We start from the raw sequence: 16633 nt of genomic DNA, 5'->3' as shown, positions 1-16633 counted from the left end.
GCAAAAAAGATGGTATGTGAGACCTTTAAAATATATTGTGTCATTACAATCAGGAATATGTGATGCTTGAATATAAAAGCACCACGAATGCATCTGTATGTCAGAATTTTGCTTCACCACATCGAACCATACTGTGGAGCAGAGGGATAAATCTGGGGAAAAGGTGTCATAATCATAATCAGAGAGAGAAGCTTCTCTTCTGTTTGCAAAGTCTAAAACATCTATGTTCCTTATTTCTTGTTGCTGCATTCTACAATCGACACAGTAAGACTATGTAAATGAAGGATACAACTGAAAATCACTGAGAAAAAAAAAATTGCATAATGTGACATTCAGTTTACAGAGCTCCAATTTATAACATTTTAAGCTCTGTTCAAACAAGATACATGTTCACTGCAAATATCAATAAACTAATAATTACAACAGGATGTTCATTACTCATTTACAATAGATCAGAAATTGTGATATAAATTGCAGAGATAAAAGTGTCAACTCCATGTCAAACTTTAAAGGTCCAAAAAAACACAAGGAAACTCTTGAAAAATGCCTTTTTCACAGCAAATGACAGTGTTTACCAGCATTTCAATAGACACAAGATTGCTTTACCCTGCTGTCATTTTACACATTAGAAGGTAAAAGATGTTTTAATATTTACAGACACAGAAAATGTTAAGCTAATGAAAACTGAGTAACTCACTAACATAACACATTCAGAGGAGTCAGAAATCACAGGGATTCCCTGGCATTACCCCACCTCCCAATGAAAACCTAATTTTGCATTAATAGGGCTTTAAAAGACCAGTTGAGACTTTAACTTTATTTTTATGACTATTCATTGTAGTACAACACTTATTTTGTCCATTTTGTAATTAGTGGGAAAATACCTGCATTTTGGCTTTCAACTCTCTACCAGCTAACAACATTACACACAGCCAAAGATGGTGCACTGCCGTAAATTAAAACCATGTGTCAGGATGTGTTTAATCACATTAGACATGCTACCTACTTTGAACATTATGAAGCTTAATATATCCTGCACTTGATGTGTTTTTCAGCATTTTAATTAAAATGCAGCCACATTTTAGATCTCTTCTATTTATAGAAGTGCTCTCCAAGTCACTGTGAGGTTGTGATGTAAACAGCCGCAACAAATGAAATTATATAAAAAAAGAATAAGAAAAACTAAGCACCAATATCAGAAATTTATAAAGCTTATATTTTTGATCCAGGTGGTGTGAACTGTTTCCTTCTCAGTTCTCAACAACAGGGTACTGATGAGGTTTAACCTGAGATGGTCTAATTTTGGGAAAGTTTTGAGAAGAAGGAAGAAGAAAGAAGGGCAATCACTAAAAGTGATCAGGAAGTAAAAACTGTTACTATAGTAAATGGTGTGGCACCAACATCTCTGTATCTCTCATCAGTAACACAGTAATGGACAGCCTATTAAAATAATTACAGTAGGCCATACCTTCAGAACCACTGACATCATTTTCTATCCTAATTTGCTACTGTAACACTTTAGTTAATATTAGCAAGACTGTTGAGTCCCAAAGTTAACCCATTTATAAATCATCATCAGAGATTAAATGCTATCTACCACATGCGCACAGGTGATGCTTGGTCACCTAGTCCTTAAAAGGCACATACTTATGTTTTCAATGCTCTTCATTAAATCACCAGCAAAGCTGGCTTAACTGTACGAGAAAGTTCAGCAAACATCATGCATCTATATTTTTTGCCATTTTTCAGTGGCTGGAAAATAGATCCATTTAACACTTATAAGTAGTTTACTGATAGTGGTGTTATTAGCAGAACAAAAAGAAAGTTTACCGGAAATAACTAAATAAATGAATGAATGAATGAGCATCAGCAAAACACCTAGCAGTACTGGAATGTCAAAGATTCATTTTAAGGTGTTTTCACACCTGTTTCGTTTGGTGGTTTACTCAATCTCTGGTGCAATCTCCCTGAAAATCCAGTTTATTAAGGTAGATGTGAAAATGTACATTGCACTCTGGTGTAAAGCAGAACAACCAGACCCAAACCTTTTGGAAAAGGTGATCTCAATGCAGTACCATGCAAACCCTGAAGCAGTTTGTATGAAGTATGAAGTACAAATCTGCTACTAATAATTAGGGAATCTTATTTACAGAATAATAAGGCCGAATGAAAACAAAGCATTAAAAAAATATAAAAATAAAAATGCACAGAGGTACAAATGTCTACTGCTATTGTGAGTGCTGTGCAGAGTGGATTATTCCCAGTTCATTCTGAGGTTCACCAGGAGTGTGTTCTTGCTCCAATTCTGTTCAATGCTTGCATGGACTGGGTGTTGGGCAGGGTTGCGGAGTCCAGCAGCTGTGGGGCATCTGTTGTCACTGATCTTGACTTGACGATGCTGTGATCTTCGTGGAGTCAATGGAGACTCTGATTGGGGCTCTCGAGAGACTATGCAAGGAGTCTGAATGTCTGTGCTTGTGAGTGTCCTGGATAAAAATCAAGATCCAGGCCTTTAATGACCTCTTAGGCACAGCCATCTGAAGTGTGCCTGTCTGCGGAGAGAGTGTAGACCTTGCTGAGAATTTTACTTTCCTCAGCAGTGACATTCATGTCTCTTGTGACTCTTTCTATGAAGTCAGTAGACGGATAGGGAGAACATGGAGGGTCATGAGGTCACTGGAAAGGGGTGTGTGGCGCTCCCAATATCTATGCAAAAGGATGAAGGTCCAAGTCTTTAGAGTCCTGATGCTCCCTGTTTTGCTATATGGTTGCGAGACATGGATGGTATCAAATGACTTGAGACGAAGACTGGACTCCTTCAGTACTGGGTCTCTTCAGGAAATCCTGCAGAACTGCTGGTTTGAATTTGTGTTGAATGAGCAGTTGCTCACAGAGTCCCAAATGAGGCGTGTTACCTGCATTGTGAGGGAGCGTCAGTTATAGCACTACGGCCATGTAGCATGATTCCCTGCAAGTGATCTGGCTGGCAGGATCCTCATTGTTGAGGACCCAAGCATCTGGACCAGGGCAAGGGGATGCCCACGTAACACCTGGCTGCGGCAGGTAGATGGTCATTTCCAGAGGGTGGGACTGGACCACGTGTCTGCCTGGTGGGTTTCCAACCAGGATCCTAAGCTATGTTGTTGTGTGGTGGTTGCGGCAATGCACTGTGCTAGTGCATGCTCCCCAGCTTTACCTGACCTGACCTGTACAAATGTAACATAATTTGCAGGTGCAAAGAAAGCTCAGCACCCGATTCAAGCACCTGATATTTGATTCTCGCATGTGTGATTATAAAGCAGTTGAAAAGAAAAGAAAAGAAAAAAAAAATGTAAATTCACTTGTGATCATATAGATGAAAAAACATGCAGAGGTGACAAGAAACCGTGAAACTGACAACCAAAATGCCCAATCTTAACACCTTGAAAATAATGCACACAGGTGGGGGCGTCCTCTCAATCTGACCACTTTTTCGGCACAATGTAGATAAGGAGGCACAATAACTTTGACGTGTATTAAATGTGAATCAAAAATTGTTAAAGGAACATTGTTAAATACAGTAGTTATGAATGTGATTTGAGATTACAAACCTAAACTGAGATTATTTTCACATGATGGAAACTGGGGAGTAAATACGCAAACATCCTATAGCATCTTTTATTTCTACAGTGAGTTTGAAAGATGGTACCTTTCCCCAGATTTTGAGCCTTAAAATAATTTAACTTAATTTTAATATTTTTCCACCAATGAGAAGAACAAAAAACACATTGCCTAACCCAAAGAACTTTCATAATTTTCTGTAAGAAGTTAAAGAATATATTGTGATGCATGACTATTTTGTGCAATAAATCTTCTAATTTTTCAAAAGTGATCCACTGTTATTAAGCTCTGGAAGGGTAAACTTTAAGAAAAAACATTTATAGAAGTTAGATAGTTCTACTTTAAAATTACTTACCCGGGCACTGCCGGGAGCTACAGCTAATTTCCAAAATATGTGAAAAATAAAAGTCAGGATATGCATAAGTCTGAAACCTATACCTGACCAAGACCAAGTCAGGTTGAAAATATAAGATGTCTGACTGATCTAAATCGGGCTAACTCTGATGCATATCATAACATGTCTAGTATATCTAAGTCTGAATGAATGTAATCCTAAATATCAAAAGAATGAACAAAAACCAAGCCTGGATGAAATATCAATATAATGAACAAAAACCAAGCCTGGATGAAATATCAATATATCACACGGCATACATACATAAAATCCTTACATTTACTCATACAGAGAAAGTCACTAATCTGAGGCTAGAGATCTGCACTGGCAATCGGAAGGTTGACGGTTCAAATCCCGTAAATGCCAAAAGGGACTCTTCTCTGTTGGGCCCTTCAGCAAGGCCCTTAACCTGCAATTGCTGAGCGCTCTGAGTAACTGATAAAAAAGCGCTATATAAATGTAATGAATTATTATTATTATTATTGTTAATCTAGATAAATGGCACTCAGTTAAATTTATTCTTACAAAGCACTGATAACAAACAATAAGCCCAGAACACTTTCCCAGATGTACAAATATATGACAGCACTGTATAGGTATAAAACAATGAAATATGTAGATAGATAAGCACAAATAACTAATTAAATGAGCAATAACAGAGTAATAAGATACATATGCTTTGACACAGCTGTTTCTATAGGGGGAATGTGTGAAAGAGCAATCTATTAAAATCAAGAAAAATTATGATTAAAAGCTATGACTGGGGCACTGCAAGAAAGGATGAAGTTGGTATGTGGTATGAGTACATAGTAAAAAACACTGAGAAGGAAAAAGTTTGTAAATAGTGATGGTAATTGAACCCATATCCCTAGAGATGTAAGACAGCAACGCTAAGCAGTGCAGCTCCCCAAGTTGCAGTATATAGAAACAAATTATGCAAAGGTGATAGTGCCTAGCAACCCAAACCTAGTTGACCTATGAAAATTAATTCTAATCTAGGTCATGGAAAAGGACAACAATGTTTTCTAGTTGGATAACCACAAGGTACACATTCATCTGACTAAAATACACACACCCCACCTCCTTCATGCTCATCCATTCCTGAAAAGGAAGAACAGAAGGTTCCATAATTAGCAACAGAAGAAAAGGGAGAAATGGAATCTCAGCAAACATTGCATGGTTGTCATATCTCAGGGCTTATTCTTTTAGAGGAGAATAAGCAGTTTTACATACATTTGTTTTCTATACATACAAAATATGTATGAAGTGCTTAATTTATAAAGAAGGCAGGTTTTGAAGTTTTATTCACAAGCTGTGTAAATTGGAATTGAAATATGATAGCAGAGAGCAACGCCCTCTTGTGGGCACATATTAGATCTGGACTTCTCTTTACCAAAAGCACCATAATCCAGGTATAGTGACACTTAAAGTGAGGAGCTGTTGCCCTCTTGTGTATGCATGAAATACACACATCTTACAAAAGAGAAGAGTGCATCATGTTAGCCCTGCATAACAGCAAAGGATAAGGTGAGCATAATAAAACATTTAAGAAAAATCAGAGTGTGCTGTTAGTAAATCTTGTTACAAAACTAGTTTGGATTGTTTGGGACTCAAGTCTAGCATTCTTCCTTCTCTAATGACAGTAAAATTATTTGAAATTGATTTTATATGGTAGGGATTAAAATATTTCAATTTGTAATCTGGTTAAAAACAATAAAAGGTAGTTTCAGTATTTCTGCACAACTGCTTTAAGAGCGGCATAATGAAGATTATTCTTCATTTGATTAGCAGTATATTTGCAATTAAATTGAGATAGACTGTCACCACTGACTAAATATCCGCTCACCTCATCAAACCATGCAAAGTCAACATTCCAAAGTATGCAAGTGACACCTAGACAAGTGTTACAGGCCCCATATTGAAAAAGGGGTCGACTAATATAGAGGATTAATGACCAACAAAACAGCTTTGTCAAGCCTTCCTATAGCCATCATTCTCTGGAAATAAAACAGAATAAAAACTGAGCTGGAGCACAGAGTAGAGTAGAGAAACTTTTGGAAGGCATATAATGGTAACACACAGCACATGATGACACGCAGATTACTAAGAGTGTCAGCAGACAAAAAACAAAATAATAAAAGCATCAAACCATAGTAGCACAACCTTAGTCACTGCTCCAACACAATATTCCAAGAAGTGTAACAGTGTTACAAAATTTCAGATCATCGGAAAGACTCATGGTGTACAGCACAGTCCTTCAATAACCACACCATGGAACCATTCTTTGCCTATCAGGAGAAGCTGGGAACTCCCATCATATTCTCAACCTGCTACTTTGCAAAGAAAGCTGAGAAGAAAAGGTGGGCAAATTCAATTGCTGACCTGTAAGCAAGAAAACAAACAGGAAGGTGCAGCGAAGGTCATGCAGCACCAAGTAAGAAATGGAAGGCTCAGAGCAGTACCAGCAAAGCAGTAAGGAGTAGCTGACGTGCGAGCCAAGAGAAGTTGATATACTTATACACAGCTGGCCTATGGCTTATCATCCGAGGTCCACGGCGGCTGCTGGATACACCGATGAGAGACACGCATGGAAGGACACCTTTAGAAGGGAGGAAGAGTCTGAGGAAGAGAGAGAACCAAGAGGGGTCATAAAGTTACTGGATTAACAAAAATGTAAGTGTCCTTTTCCAAAAAAGACTTCTTCTTTACTACCCAATTGCCAGTCTGGGCCATAAACACTGTGCTGCAACCCATTGACCTTCAGAAGACGTGAATGCTATAGAATGAAATTCATGTTATAGTGACCATAATAGTAGACAACGTCCAGTTCACAGTCGTCATCCTCAGAACAAATGTAGAACACTTCTTACAACTCTTAAGAACTGCTTTCCTGTTGCTACTCTTAAACTCATCTTTCATAATGAACAATTAAACTGTCAGGCAAGACAATGAGGTGGAAGTTAAGAGCAGGAAGGAAAGGGAGTAAATTCAAAACAGCCCTGAGACATTCCTTTGAATATACTCTTCTAGGAGCACTGGTCACTGATGTATTGTAGTTGCTGTTTTATTACAGGAATCTCAGCAATGCAGCCACTGTGAGACAAAAGAGGAAAAAAAAAAAACAACAGACACCTAGGAGTATACAGATATACATAGTATGTGTTTGGGGGCATTGAAGCACCTGCTAGGCTTAGACCATTGCATGATGAGTCAGTCCTTGCCAATGGTATATTTAAAAGAATTGGAGTTAGAGTCCAATGAAGATAGCCCCCTCTTTTACAAACTATTTAAAATTTCCCTACATGTGGCATGTTACACCTTCACAGGAGTCAGGCAAAATGCTTTAGCTCCATATGGGAGTAATCAGTTAGTACATACTAAAGAAATTCTGTTTTCAGAAACTATATTATAATTATATAAGGGAAAACTTTGACCAATTCTTTAATTATTCTTTAATTAACGGATGCGTGTATTTAGGACTCTTGGTCTCACATTTACTGGTGCCTTGTGCAGACAATATGCTACTTACTGTAAAGGAATTTGATAAAAATGTACAAGTCTCATAAAGTTGCACAGCTCTATTCCAGCATATACATAATTAAGTTCTACTACTCACTAACAAGCTGAAGTGATTAAGGCAGCAGGCTTATTTGTTGGGGTATTCATATTAGCCTAATTAGGAACTGCTGATACCAGATCGTGTGCAAGGAAGCTTCCCAACTACTGTAGATCTTATTTCTGATCTGCTAAGTCTCTTATGCTTAGCATTATGCAGTACCAGTCAAAAGTTTTAGAACACCTCAGTTTTTATTGAAATGCACAGAGTTTAATGTCAATGTATAATGAAATCAAGGCATAGAACAAATAAACAATGGCAAATAAAAAATATGAAATTATTAAGTGTACAAAATTTTATTCAAATTTTTGATTAATCAAAGTATCCACCTTTTGCTCATATAACAGCCAAACCAAAGTAACACTTTTGATTCAGAATGCCAGCCACTGTACAAGTCACCAATTCTACCTCCAGCAAAAGAACACAGAACATAACACTTCCTCCTCCATTTTTGACAGTAGGTGTCACACACTGAGGAACAAACCTTTCACCAACTCAATGCCATCCAAACACCCCATGTGAAGAACCAAATTTTGATTCATCAGTCACATAAGACTTTCTTCCAGTCTGCAGTAGTGCACAGACAGTACTTCAAGTCCATATTTTGTTTTTTAAGGAATGGCCTTCATACTGCCACTAGCCCTGTCAAACCTGCAGCACAAAGAATCCTCTTCACAGTAGAAACTGAGACTTGTACTTGAAGCTGTTGTGGTGTGAGGAGCCTACCGCGCAAGCTGGTTACCCTCTGACACTTGTGATCTGATTGGGTTGTGGATTGGATTGTGTAGGACACCATACACACCAATTTTTTTTTTTTTGCAGTTTCTCTAAATGAAAGGCCTACACTTCTAAAGGTAATACTTCTCTGTCTCATTTGTTAATTGACATTTTCTTGCCATTATCACTGGAATATTGTCCAAGTAGTACTTCAGAGATTGTAGTAACTCAGTCTGTTCGAACTCTGCTTTAAGACGGAGGTTTTTTAAGTAATAAACTGAAGTTGGGACATCTGTGCAAACCATTTGCTTCAACTTGCAAGGCTTAATTTACTTTAATTGCTGTAGAACATCTGTATATTGTAACCTATTAGTTGTTCCCTGAAAAAGGCCCATTTGTAATATTCTGATATTTCTTTTGCATTTCAATTTTTGCTAACCTAAACTTTAAATTTAAACCTCTGGCAGTTTACTGGTTATCTTTTCACCATTGTAGGTCATTCATTGCATTTCAACTGATTAAATTTGAAGAAAAAGTAGAAAAACTGAAGTGTACTAAAACTTTTGACCAGTTGTATATAATGTAACATTTTCAAGCACAGAAGGCATAGAAAGGTTCTAAGACGGACACATGATGATCTTGAATGCAGCAATCAACACAAGGAGTTTAAGTATTAGAAATCCCAAATTTCTTTAATGTCCCTCTCCACAATCAGCACCAGGGACATCCAGAAATATGTCTGGCACATTATCAGTTAAAATTCACAAAGCCAGATTTAAAAAGTCATGATTTTACTGTCAAAAGTATGTGGCAAAACAAGATGTTAATTCACAAAGCACTGATCTCACTCAAAGATAAAAGATTTGTATACTGTATATATTTTCCTTACGGTCTCTGTGGGGTTACACTTTCTGAACAGTTGAATAACTTGTAAGTACAAAACAGGAATATCAACTGTACAGGTGTAATGTAAGAACACAGTTCACTAATGTTCAGAAACATAGGTGTGTTTATTGGATAAAAAAATGTCATGATTTCACTGTCAAAAGTATGTGGCAAAACAAGATATTAATTCATAAAGCACTGATCTCACTCAAAGATGAAAGATTTGTATACTGTATATATTTTCCTTACGGTCTCTGTGGGTTACACTTTCTGAACAGCTGAATAACTTGCAAGTACAAAACGGGAATATCAACTGTACAGGTGTAATGTAAGAACACAGTTCACTAATGTTCAGAAACGTAGGTGTGTTTATTTCTTACTAAACTAAGAGTTCTCTTAGCTGCAGCACGGACTTGAAAAAATAAAAGGCATGGAGACGAAGCAGCTGTAAGTGACAGCTCTAGACTCATCAAGACCTGGTAAGGCTTAAAATTATGCTGCACAAGCCAAACCACAAGAAAACTTGAGACTATTTAAACATCCTCATTGTTACTTAAATAATAATAAATACAAAATAAAAATGTCAAATTTGGCATATCAAAGATGTATTATATTATGAATGCAAAATAAAAAAGCTACATGTAACAGCTCAGTCTTTTCTGTAGGACATAAGACAAAACAAAACTGTTAGCCTCTGTGCATTAAATGCTTAATCATCAGCAACAAATTACATCCCTTGCAACATACAAAGAGGGAGGATGTCTATATTTAAGACCATGCTAATATATATTAGAATCTGAATTAGAGCTCAGGTGAAGTGCCAAAATGCCTTTACAACTTCTCATTAAGATAGAAATGTGTGTCTTGATTGAGCTGGATTGAGAAAGAGCAGTTTAGATGTGGTTTCAGGGGTCTGCAAACAACACTGAATATCTGGATGTTGTTCAGATTACAACTTCCAAAACAAGTTAGAGGCCACTTTGACAAAGAAATTCATACACCTATTCATTTGTGAACCTGGTTGCAACTATCTGAAATGTGTCTTATGTGTAGAGGCAGGCACACTCTTGTACACCAAGCAACCTATTCTGAAATACCTCATGCACTTCCAGATGTTATTATCATTAGCAAACATCCAGAAAACATGAAAAGATTTTAGATATAAACCTGCAAATGAATTTAATTGCACAGGGTTGAAACCGTGAGTTTGCGATAGGGACTGCACAACCAACTGCGGATTGAAGTTCAATGTCCTAGCCAGTTGCCCATACTGCCTATCAGATACAGTATACTGTTTTGCTTTGGAGTGTGCTTCTCAGATCTCCCATTAAATTTGCTTGTAACGCATCAGATGAGTCAAAGCTGACATCCTTCAAATACCACCTCTCTCTCCAATTCCTGCCAATGGCCCATACTTCCTGCTTATTTGAAATGAAGCATTATACATGCAAAAGAAGTGCTCCAACCAGTCCTGAGGCATTTCAGCCTGGCACTGTGCTGACTCCCATTTGCAGCCCATCCTGGCAGGAGTGCAAGCGGGTTGCCAGCGCATCTGAGCAAGGAGGTCACTTTAAAGATTCATGACATCTCCACAGGCAGCCTGGCAGAGCAGTGCCTTCGGGTGCTCAATGAAGCAAAACAAATACATGAGCGGGGGTGGGCTTCATTGGCTAAGGCTTCTCAAATGATGCTGGAAGCAAGGGTGCCCTTAACATTACTAGGCATCGGAAGTACTACGCTATCTCAATCTCCCAGTTGTAAGGTGTAATATTTTCAACTACTTGCCACGCCAGCTGTCATGAGATAAGGGTTTGTAAACTGTGATACTCTGAGCTGTCCAACGCTAAGTCTTCCGTGACCAGTGGTACCCTGAACTGTCCAGCAGCAAGACTCTTTGATCAGTAGTTCCCTGAGCTGTCCAATGCCAAGTCTCCTTGACCAGTGGTGTCCTGAGCTGTCCAACTGCCATGCATCCTCTGTAATGGTTCGCTGTAGCTGTCCAAACACAAAGCTCTACTACCTCCACTGCTACCCCGAAAAACTCACCGTCTTCCGAACAAGCGAATTCCAGTAAAGGCCTTGGTGCTGTGCCGGCGAACCACCGGCACCTTCGCGATGTCGCCGTGTGGCGGTTGCTCGGAGCTCGAAGAAGAGCTGGAGGTGGCCGCTTCCTCTGGCTCTCGTCGACTCTCTGCGGCGTCTTTCGGCTCGGGCGGCGGCGTGTCCATTCTCTCACTCAGCCCAACACGACCGCATCTCCGAAGTCATATCGGTAAGACACGCACTCGCCTACAAAGTCCCCATGTCAGTGGCTCCCAGTCACCTCGCCGCCAGCCGCGGAGCGGACTCCGAGGGGCAGGCAGGAAGAGTGACGGAAAACCGAACAGTGCCGAGCTGAGTCGGACCGAGCCGACTAGCGCCGAGTGGAGTCGTGAGTCCTCGGAAAGTAAGCCAGCCCACCGATGCTCGTAGCCCTGGATGCTTCTGCTTGGTTTGTCGGTTCCTGGCTCGCTGTCTACTCAATTCACAGAAACCAGGAAGTTTCAGCAGCAGATGCAGTAACAGCAGGACCCAGTCGTAGGTGCCTTTTAATGTGCCTTCACTGTAACAGAATCAGTTAAGCTGGAGTAGATCAGATGCCCCCTACTGGAAAGCCAAATCATTGTCCCGGCGCCGAAACTGGCGATAAATTAATCCGTTGAATTCATTTCACGGACAGTACTGCTAAGGATTGCACAGTCAGTCCATCCTCCACGTCAGGCTTAGCGCATGTAAAGGCGTGTTATCATCACGAAGGCTTGTTATTAGGAGTTGGGTTGTAGTCAATCAATCTTTACATAGCGCCTTTCTATGAAGATAACGACCCCAAAGCGTTTTACAAGTGCAGAATTGTACTAAAATTTCTTACATATGTTTACACATACACATGTTTTGTAATTATGGCACTGAGATGTATAATTCTTTGTTCAAGGTCATAAAATAAGTAATTTGTGAGGACTAAAACAACATCTTTGTGTTTTATAATGATCTGCATGACCACATTGCATGTCTGTTAAATAAATATCAGCCATGTCTTGCTGCCCAGTGAAATGTGCCTGTCTGGCACTGGGACTACTTTCTCCACTGTTGCCTAAGGCATGGTCTGGTGGATGAAAATAGAGTGGTGACCAAAGAAGAGTATGGCTTCATTTGCCTGCTACATCCATTAGCAACATTTCTGCTTGTTTAAAGATGTCTGGCTTTGATGAGTTTGTGCTGATTAGAGCCAAGCAGGCAGAAGCTCACTGTAACAGGATTAGAAAGTCATTTGTCAGATTAAACCAGCAGGGCTGTATTGTCTGAATAAGCCTAATCAACTGAAGCACAAGCAAGACTGCCTTTTGTATTTCTGTACCTCTACCCCCTTAGCAGAACAGCCATCACAGCCAACAACAACACGTTCCTGAAGATATGGGAACATCACAGTGATTTTCCAAGAGTCTTCCAAGAATGATTTTTTGGATTACATTTTTAGATTGATACAGAGACCATTATCAGCTGTGATTTCTATGTCCATCTGCCAAATCCTTTTAATACATCCACTTGTTACAGCAGGCCACTTCTCTGCAGAAACATAAGAATATACCCTGCGCAAAAATTCCATCATTCATTCTCAAAAGCTTGGGGTGAGGATAGAATTTCTGCAAATGGAATATCCGCCTATCAGGTTGATCAACCTCCTCAGACATGTCAGCACGTGTGAAGCACAGTGCAACACTTTCAAAGTCGAACTGCTGGACAGGCTGCAATAGCTCAGATCAGGCATCTGGTACATCTGGGATCAAACCCAAATCCAAACAAACCCTGGTTTAGGCAAAAGGCCGATCTGTAATGGACTTGTAGGGACTACAGTGCACACACACTGTCTGCAGACAATCCAATATATGTTTGTGTGTCACCTACAGAGGGTTGCTTCACATCAACCAGGAACTAACAGACAAAATGGACTTCATTTAAGCCTAGGGAATTTAATCATGCAAACTGAAACTAATCAATGATTAAAGTGATGAGTCTGAAAATACTACAGAGTAACCCCTCCTGGCCAATCTGCAAGTGACCTTGATTGCTGACATAAACACACACTACCTACAATTGACACAGGGAGCCAGCCTAAACTCAAAGGCCATTCTTTGAGAAATCTAGTCAATCATGTGGCACAGACTGATTCATGAACTATAATGGGGCATGAGTGCTGGCTTACATAAGAGAAATACCTTCTAGAGAAGAAACCTCTGGCCTAAAAAGAATCTCCAGTTTTTTCACAATACTAATCAATGAAAGCCACTGAGAATTTTGCCCAAAACAAAAGCAAGTCTTACAAAACACTTTTTCAACTATTAGATCTGTGGTCAAGTTTGAAACCTTTGACTGACCCACAGCATATTCAGTGTTGTGAATGGCCATTTCCAATCCTATTTCAAAAGATCGATCTACTAATATGCCAAATCTAATTGAAATAAAGGCACAAATGACCAATAAAGTGGCTTGACTTAACCATTTCTCTCCAACCTCAAGTACTCAGAATGAGCATGGAAAGCATTAGCACATGCTTTATTAATCATTCCTATTTCTCGAGCACGCGGTAACAGCTTTACACAAGCCCTGAAGACAAGAGAAAATGACACACGCTATTTTGCACAAACAGTAGGGAAAATCAGTCCCAACAAGTAAAAACATCAGAAGCAACAGTAAAAAAGAATGAGGAAGCGTCAGTGTGCCTGAAAGTAAAATGACTGGACTGCCTACAGTAAGGTAGCCAGAGGCATATTCAAATAACAAAATGGCGTTGTTCATTCAGCAGCCAGACAATTACAGTTTACCCACAAACTATCAGCCACTTCCTGCTATTCTTTATAGGCTCCAGTTACAGGGGTGTGGCATCCTAGCAGCATCATGACATTGGGACAGAAAGATCACACTCCTCACATGAGGAACACAAGCATGCCTACATTAAAATCTGCATAAACAGAGATACATTGACACACAAAGCTAAATATAAATTGTATACCATATAAAGAAAAAACACAACTGCATTATGACACAGAGGGGTGTATAATCATTAATAGATTACTTGGAAAACTTATTTCCATTGGTAACCATCACTATGTTTAACTTGAGCATTAGATATCTTTTTGCCAGACTGCCTACCTTAGAGTTCAGATATAAAATCACAACATGACTTTCAGAAGAGTTTTTGTGTTCCACTAGGATGCTTCTGCAATCTTATTATACTTGGCTTGAATCCATGGAAACCTTATTTTATCTGACCCTACCATAACTCCCAAAGTCTTTATTTTGACTTATCATTACACCACTTAGAAAACTAGCTATGTTCTGCTAAGGGTTTCTGAAGTATTACTGTATATAACTGTGACTCTCAGAAGTATAACTGAATTTCAGACCCTTTCCTACTTCGATATGACCAACAAGACCCTTCAAACCTTCACTACTTCAAACTAGCTTTCTCAGAAACTTAGAAGTGCTTCGCTGGAACATGTAAACAGCATTTTGTATTTGACCGGGGCATTAAATGAAATCAGCACCACAACTGTGCAGCAGCTAGTACTACTGTCTTACACTTCTAGGAGATTTCAGCTAGAATTTAAGCCCTGACACTATCGGCATGGAATCTGCATTTTCTCCCCATGTCTCTGTGGGTTTCCTCATACATATTAATGGGCAAATTTAAATTCATACGGTATGAGTTTTTGTTCATGAATGTGTTGTGCGTTGTACTGGTACTGTGTCACTTAATGATTCCTGACTTGTTATCTAATGTTGCTGAGATGACACAAGTCCCCGAAAGCAGTTTTAAAAAAAGATTAATTGATTAGGTTACCTTATACTGCCTTTCTAAGGCCATTACTACAAGACATTATGCCCACTGGGACCTTACTGTGTCTCTGGTAAAACTTATTGTACCCTGCTGTGACTTGATAGTGTCTGAAATCTACACAAAGGGTGGATCGGCAAGAATGTTCTGACACTGTTGCACAAGCTTCCAGTCAAATAAGCCCTAAGAAGAGGACGAGAGAGAGAGAGAGAGAGAGAGAGAGAGAGAGAGAGAGAGAGAGAGAGATTGTTGTACATACCTCCTGTCCGTGCTTACTGGGGGTGTAGGAGGGACAATCCATTTTTTCTTCTGTTTCCACATAAGTCATCTTAACACAAAGGCAGCATCAGTATTCAAGCGTGGACATTGTCCTCATGGTCACCAGTGTGTCACGTCTACAGACTCCCTCTTTTCTTACTGTTGTACTATATTTTTGCGAAGTTCCTGTTTTGACTTCCTTGTACTTGTGACAGTGAAGCAGCTTAACTTCTTTATTAAGAACCAAAAATAAAGACGGCAAAATCCACTCCTTATTGAACGCTAGCACCTCCTTTGCCCACCCCTCTGCAATCCTCATTGGCTACTATCACATACTTTGCTCCCTTCTCCTGCTCAGCACTTCATCATAGGCTTTCCATTGCTGGACTAAAAAGTGCCAAGGTTACCCCTCACTGCTCATCTCACAAATAATGATGGACTTGCTGTTGTTAAAATCATTTTTTTCTATTGGAATTACTTACCATCAAAGTCAATCTTTATGACAACACCTACAAATGCTGTGACTATTCCTCTCTGTTGAACTCAAAAGCACTGAGGCCAGTTCTCACTTGCCTGACTCAGAAAGGCTGTGGTCACTCCTCGCGCACATACACATATACGTACACACAGACACACACACTCTTTGGAATTACTCATATACTGTATGTAGTACTGTGGTTACATCTAATTTGTATGTTTTGCTCCACTGTTTAACTTTCCAGTCACACAAGAATGGAAGGAAAGTTTAATTATTGGTGAACTTGACCAGATCAGTACACCATGGCAATAAATGTGTGAACCTGCAGAAAGGGCATAAAAAGATACCTTCAATGTCAATGAACAAAAAGAAAATGGTTAAAAACACATATACGGTATCACTTATGCATACTAACTATATTATAAAATATCAAAATGGAATACATACATATAAAATGAGTTCATGAGCTCATAGAGGACAGTCAAAACTGTTCATCCTTATGAGAGCACTGTGATATGCTGACAAAGTGTAAGCCAGTCTTTTCAAGTTCCTGGACTCCTCTCCATTCTGCCTTTGCTACTTCTAATATTTCCATAATTCTTCTCACAACAATACCATTGTGACTTCTCAAAAGTTGGTAAGAAAGAAAATTCATCTTACCTGGTCTTTCAAATATTTATAAATCACTCTTATTTGCCCTCTAATATTCTGCACACTATAAGAAAAAATGAAACTGTCTTTACCACTTCTGCCTGATTGTGATCACAGCATCTCTTTCTTTCTCTCCTCTTCATAAAGTGATTTTCTAATGTC

General features: G+C 39.1%; 1 protein-coding gene across 1 annotated transcript in view; it reads right to left on the bottom strand.

The window, feature by feature from the left end:
* Positions 1-11757, bottom strand: part of dgkza (diacylglycerol kinase, zeta a) — a 226338-nt gene extending 214581 nt beyond the window's left edge. The window contains exon 1 of the mRNA XM_039754799.1: positions 11259-11757. Coding sequence (XP_039610733.1) covers positions 11259-11440 — 182 coding nt within the window. The 5' untranslated portion in view covers positions 11441-11757. The remainder of the gene's footprint in view (positions 1-11258) is intronic.
* Positions 11758-16633: the final 4876 nt, after the last annotated feature.

The sequence above is a fragment of the Polypterus senegalus genome, chromosome 1 (assembly GCF_016835505.1).
Source record: "Polypterus senegalus isolate Bchr_013 chromosome 1, ASM1683550v1, whole genome shotgun sequence".
NCBI lineage: Eukaryota > Metazoa > Chordata > Cladistia > Polypteriformes > Polypteridae > Polypterus > Polypterus senegalus.
The sequence above is the reverse complement of the archived record's forward strand: the minus strand, read 5'-3'. Positions and strand labels throughout refer to the sequence as shown.